The sequence below is a fragment of the Orycteropus afer genome, unplaced genomic scaffold (assembly GCF_000298275.1).
Source record: "Orycteropus afer afer isolate SDZICR_OR568_19922 unplaced genomic scaffold, OryAfe1.0 scaffold00105, whole genome shotgun sequence".
Taxonomy (NCBI): Eukaryota; Metazoa; Chordata; class Mammalia; order Tubulidentata; family Orycteropodidae; genus Orycteropus; species Orycteropus afer.
Window position 1 is genome coordinate 8,634,868 of NW_006921692.1, and position 6,045 is coordinate 8,640,912.

The following is a 6,045-nucleotide window of genomic DNA, read 5'->3' on the forward strand; positions in this document are numbered from 1 at the left end:
GAGGCAGCATGTCTGGCCTTGCAGTAATAGGCCTTGGGTTACTGCTGGTAATCCTGTCTTCCTCTTGTGGGATTAGAGGAGGTCAGAATATGTGGCCTCCTTGCCCTTTTTGCACAGTACAAAACCAACTGAATACAAATTGGATCCCACGACCAGGGACACCTAAGTCTACCACTTGTAGACTCAAATCTGTGACCTTAAACTTAGTAATTATTTAGTCCAAGACCATTTCTTCAATAATTTTAGAAAAGATTTGATACTATATAACCAAATCATAAAGACTTTTTTTACTATTTTAAAATTAGAATTTATAGAAAACACTTGAATTTTACCTCTAAAATTGCTTAACCTATTTCTGGAAGCCTTCAAGAAGTTAAAATAAAGTTTTTAATGTAATTAATCATGGTAGACATGGTAGAGCAAAACAGTCTCTAAAATATTTATTAATGAAGAAGTCTCCATACAAAACTAAAAGAATTAGCAGGCAATTTAACTATAATAAAATTATACTCTTGTTATCTTAGGGGACTATTAGTTGAACACTTATTAAGTACCAGACACTGTGCTGAATATTTTCAGGGTTCTCCTTCAAAACAACCATATGACAGAGGTACCCTTATGATCCCTGTTTCATAGATAGAAAAACTGACCTAATCAACATCACAAGCTAGTATGTGGCAGAATCAGGGTTCCAAACCAAATCTTGACTAACTTCTGAACTGGCATGCTTAACCACTACTCTGTATTGCCTTCAGTGACTTTGGATTGGTAGATAAGATAAAAAGAAAGAGAGAAATTTGTACTTTTAATGACAAATTTTAAGAACATACTAGAAATGGAGGATACCTTCATTCATACTTATTATTAAAAATAGTTGAGAATTACTATATACCAATATGCCTAATTCAATTCAGTTGTGAATCAACATAAAACTAGATAATTTTGGTAGGAAAAGTTACACTTTGTTCATTACTACCATAGTGCTGAGCATGTCCTGAGTCCTTAATAATTACTTAACTGATTTTTTTTCAAAAAGACTTGATAATATGTAAGCACGCATGCAACCACTGCCATGGAGTCAGATCCAACTCCTAGCAACTCGTCCTTGGGTTTCCAAGGCAGTATCACTAGGGAAGTAGATTGCCCAATCTTCCTTCAGAGGAGTGGATGGTGGGTTTGAACTGCCAACCTTCTGGTACCAGTCAAGTGCCTTAAAATTGGAATTTTTAATAAAGTCATAACACTTCCCCTCAGAAATATCTGTAATATATACATAGAGCATAAGTTGGAATAAAATTATACAAAAAAATTGAACTCTATATTGAATAATGTAAAAGGAATTAAACACCTCTATGGGAGCTCTAGTAGCATAGTGCCTAAAGCACTTGACTGCTGACCAAGAAGGCTGGTGATTCAAACCCACCAGCCTACTCTTCAGAAGGAAGATGGGGCAATCTACTTCCGTAGTGATATTGCTTCGGAAACCCAAGGAGGGGTTACTATGAGTCCGGTCCGACTCGACGGCACAAAACAACAACAACAACATACCGAAATAGGACTAACTTTACTTTTCCACCTTAAGTATCAGGAGATGCAGCCGTAACAAAAATGGACTGGTATTACAGAATCTTTTCCTAATAAAGTTCTTTTTTCTTTTTTACATTCTTTCTAAATCTTCTATGTAAGTTTATCCAAAAAGACTTCCAATTGTCCAATGACTGTCATCATATTAACCAAATCTTTTTTCCTCATCAAGTTTGTTGAAATTCTGTCAATGAACACTGACATGAGGAGTCTATAAAACAAGTGTTGCCTACTATTTCCATTTTCATCAACATTTTTGTCTCATCAAGGTCAACTTTTATAAATGCCTACCTAAGTTCACTTACTAAAAGAACAAGGGGAAAGTACTAACATACAAAAATTATTGGTCCTTTATGTTATGCAGCAGAGGGACAAGATTAATTTTTGAACAGAATATTGTATTGGCCACCAACAAAAAGTGTTGAAAAGAAGCACTAATAATTTTGTTTTGCTTCAATATTGTACTTACAGAGTCTCAACTACAGAAATTGTTGGCGTATGGACCCTAATCACACCTGTAATTCACAGAACAGCTTTCCTAATTCTCTCTGATGTAGTGATCCAAAGACGTTTCTGAATCACTAGGCTTTCAGTGGACAAAATTGGGATTTGCAGTGCAACAAAAACAAAGCCTTCCAACCAATGCATGTTCAAATGATGTTAATCCAATGCTCAAAAGCTTCTGGGAACACACACAGGTTAACATATTCAATGAGTGCCATGATAGCTGCAAGCTCAGCTGAATCCCAGGACACCACCTCAACTTGGAAGGGGCAGAATCATATCCGGTTCTCACTGAATACATATTTTCCCATGCTTCCCATCTTTAAAATTTTATGTCTTCCCAAAGGAGCAATAAATATACGAAAACACCAGGGAGTACGCATGTAAGGAAAATGGGTGGTAAAATTAAATTCGCGCACATGCAACATGAAACTTCATAACTTTTCCCAGAACAAATCACTGATGGAAAAAAAGGGTACGTTTCCCCTCCTTAAACTCCCCACTTTTTCCTTAAGCTCTCTTCCCGAACAGCAGTTTTGACTTACTGGTTAGTTGGAGGAGCGGTCAGCGGGATGGCCACCTCTTCTTCCTCATATTCTGGTCCATCCAGAGAGTCACCTTCGTCCACTGTCCCCAAGCCCGCGCCCAAAGCAGGCAGCTGAGGAGGGGGCGGCAGAGGGGGAAAACCGCTGCCTGGCCCTAGGGTCTCAGAAGGCAACGAAGTGGTCCCCTTGCTTACAGCCATGTCCCCACCAGGGCCGGGGGCAGCAGCACCAGCTACGCCAACAGTAGCACCAACCCCTGACAGTCCGGCTCCCCCTAGTCCCCCCGCCACAGATCCGACTCCTTGGAAGCCTGGCCCGAATGAGACTCCGCCACCCAAAGTCCCGACCGCTCCGGACTCCGTCGCCCCAGGATAGGGTGCCGCTGCCACAGGAAGGGCCGCAGGTATCTTCACCCGACACACAGCAGGATAGGCACTCGAGCCAGCAGCCGCGCCACCTCCTCCTGCCCCGGCGGTCCCCGGGCCGCCCTCCTCACTGCCGGCCTCGGCCGCCATCATGTTGAAGCCCGCTCTACTCTGCCCTATACTGCCCGTCCGGGAGTCCCGGGGGCCACCAGGCCCGGGCTCCGAGTCGCCCCACCCAGGCGCGTTCCCCCTTCAGTTCCCCAGGCGGAGGAAACAACAACAAAAGGAGAGAGCCCGCCGCCGCGCCCCCTCCTCGGGCCACAGCCCACAGCCAAGGCTCTGGCGCTGCCCGGGTTACGGGAAGCGAAGTGGGCAAAAAACCAGCGTCTGCACAAACGCCACCCAAACCTTCACTTCATACACCCACACTCACGCACGCACACATGCACAGAAGCGAAAAACTTCCTGGCTGCACCAAAGAGGAAGGGAAGAGACTGGGGCGGCTGCCGCTCCTTCAGCTACTGCGGCCACTGCCTCTTCACCACCCGAGTACCAGCCACCCCGACCACAGCCACCGCTGGTGCCTCTGCTGGGGCTGGGGCCACTGTAGCCGCATCATCGTTCACCAGGCTAGAGATGGGAGGGGTGGGGAAAGGAGGAAGAAGGGGGGCGGGGTGCTGGGGAAATCGACTGAACTGCTCACAACCTGGAGCTCTGAGTTAGTGAAACCCGAAGAGAGAGAAAGGAAGGTGGGACCGGGGAGGAGGAACCGAGGGAAGGAAGGGCGGGGGGTGGGGGGGAAGCAGTTTCTGCGCAGGCGCATTCCTGGCGCACGGGCGGGGTTGGGGGGACTAGGCCTGGAGGGAGGAAAAGGCAGCGTAGGGAGGGAAGGAAGCAGCGGGGGCGCGCGGCGCGTGGCCGGGCTTGCTGTCCCGCTCGGATTCCGAGCGCCTGATTGTGTGCTCTGTTCTTTTGGTGTCGCCGGCGGCGCGCGCCTGCCTCCCCGGGCTTTGTTTGATGAGCCTGAGGACTGCCTGCTTTGCCTCGCGCTTACCAAAGGGACCGCGCGAAGCCTGGCCGGTGGTTGCCCGCCGGCATCCGAGGAGATCGGGAGAAGGAAGCGAGGCGAGTACCTGAGCACGCGGCCCATCAGCGCGTTGAAAACGGGAGAGATGAGAGCGACAAGGAGGAAGTGGAAAGGGAAAGGACCGTGCCAAGAAGCCAATTCCTAACTTCCTGACCTTTAAATAAAACAGCCTTAGCCAGAGACGCAGATACAAGACAGCCGTGGGGGCGCGAGGGGGGCGTTGCAAATGCTGCTGCCAAGGCCCAGGCTGTACCGTTAATGTTTTCCTCATTTTCGTTGTATGATATAAAGCACAGTACGACTGTTATAAATACATTGTGGAACCCGAAAGAAAAAAACGAAATAAAGGGTACCATATGGGGAAGGCAAGAACTTTGGTAGAAATAAATGGGATTGTGAAGTCAGATTTCTGCCACTGCATGTTTTGTTATTTTAACACACACACATACATTTATCTGTGTCATTGAAAATCTCCTTAGTACTAAGGAAGGAGTGTGTGAAGGAGGTGCCAGAGTCAACACTAATCATGCTTTCCTCCTCACGCTGGTGCAGAAAATTTAGGCATGGTGAACATATGAATTGACAGCACCTTCAACAAAGCAAATATCGAGAAGATACTAACTTGCAAATTATACGAAATTTCAAGAATTATCAACAAATCAAATCCTTAATATGGCCAAAGACAGAAGTGGTTTTACCTTCTTTACTAGAATATATAAACTATTGTATGCATTAATGTATGTGATAGACTCATTCCCATTATTTGAGATTACACTATTGGTTTATTGGGTTAGATAGAGATTATTCCCCAGAAAATTCGTTTTCATCCAGAACCTGTGAATGTGACCTTATTTGGAAATAGAGTCTTTGCAGATAGAATCAAGTTAAGATGAGATTGCACTGGGTTAGAGTGGTCCCTACACCTAAAAGGACTGCTGTCCTTACAAGAGGGAAATTTAGGCACAAAGACACAGGCAGGCCATGTGATAATGGAGACAGATTGGAGTGATCTATTTACAAGCCAAGGAATGCCAAAGTGCTGACAAACATCAGAAGCAGCTAGGAGAGAGAGCATGGACCTGCCAACATTTTTACTTCAGACTTATGAAAGAATGAATTATATTGTTTTAAGCCATCTAGTTTGTGGTACTTATGGCAGTCCTGGAAAACTAATACAATTGGTAATTTACCCTTTTAGATTCACATATTATTCTTTTTTAAGATTTTCACAGGAGGAATATCACATTGAATACTATTGAATATTGATTTTTGAGATCAATATTTTCTCTGATAAAGATAATCAAACCAACATAGAAGCACATTGTAGATGAGGGTGGGGCTGTAATAGAGGCCTGGGAAAAAGAGAAAAAAAATCACTAAAAGAGGTGACAGGGTGCACTCTAGATATTTATGGAAGCAGACTGCCAAATCTTTCTCCTGCCAATAAAGATTACAGCATTGGAAACCTCATATGGTAGTTCTGCCCCGTCCTATAGGGTTGCTATAGGGTCGCTATGAGTAGAAATCAACTTCACAGCAACAGCTTGGTACAAGTTTGATTATTGGAGGGTGTGTCTTAAGTCAATATCTTCTGAGATATAAAAGAGAGAAACAACTGAGCAAGCAGAGATGGGAGAAGATAGATGTAACACCATGTAAAGATAACCAAGAATGGAAGTTAAAGAGACAACAACCTTCTCCTAGAGCCAACAAAGTCTTCCCCTACAGCCAGTGCCCTGATTTTAGACTTTAAACTCCTAAATTGTGGGAAAATAAATTTTTGTTTGTTAAAGCCACCCACTTGTGGTATATCTGTTATAGCAGCACTAGAGAACTAAGACAGATGCTATCACACTGCAGACCATTAATGCAAAGGCTATAAGAAAACTTGTTGCAAATGTTGTACTTGGGATTCTTGCATTAAACAATAAATGGAGTTGTTACTTCAATGGTCTCTTAA

The 6,045-nt window shown here is 44.4% G+C and overlaps 1 protein-coding gene across 1 annotated transcript in view; it reads right to left on the reverse strand.

Moving 5' to 3' along the window:
• Positions 1–3,151, reverse strand: part of RASA1 (RAS p21 protein activator 1) — a 196,979-nt gene extending 193,828 nt beyond the window's left edge. The window contains exon 1 of the mRNA XM_007943392.2: positions 2,634–3,151. Coding sequence (XP_007941583.1) covers positions 2,634–3,151 — 518 coding nt within the window. The remainder of the gene's footprint in view (positions 1–2,633) is intronic.
• Between the last annotated feature and the right edge of the window lie 2,894 nt (positions 3,152–6,045).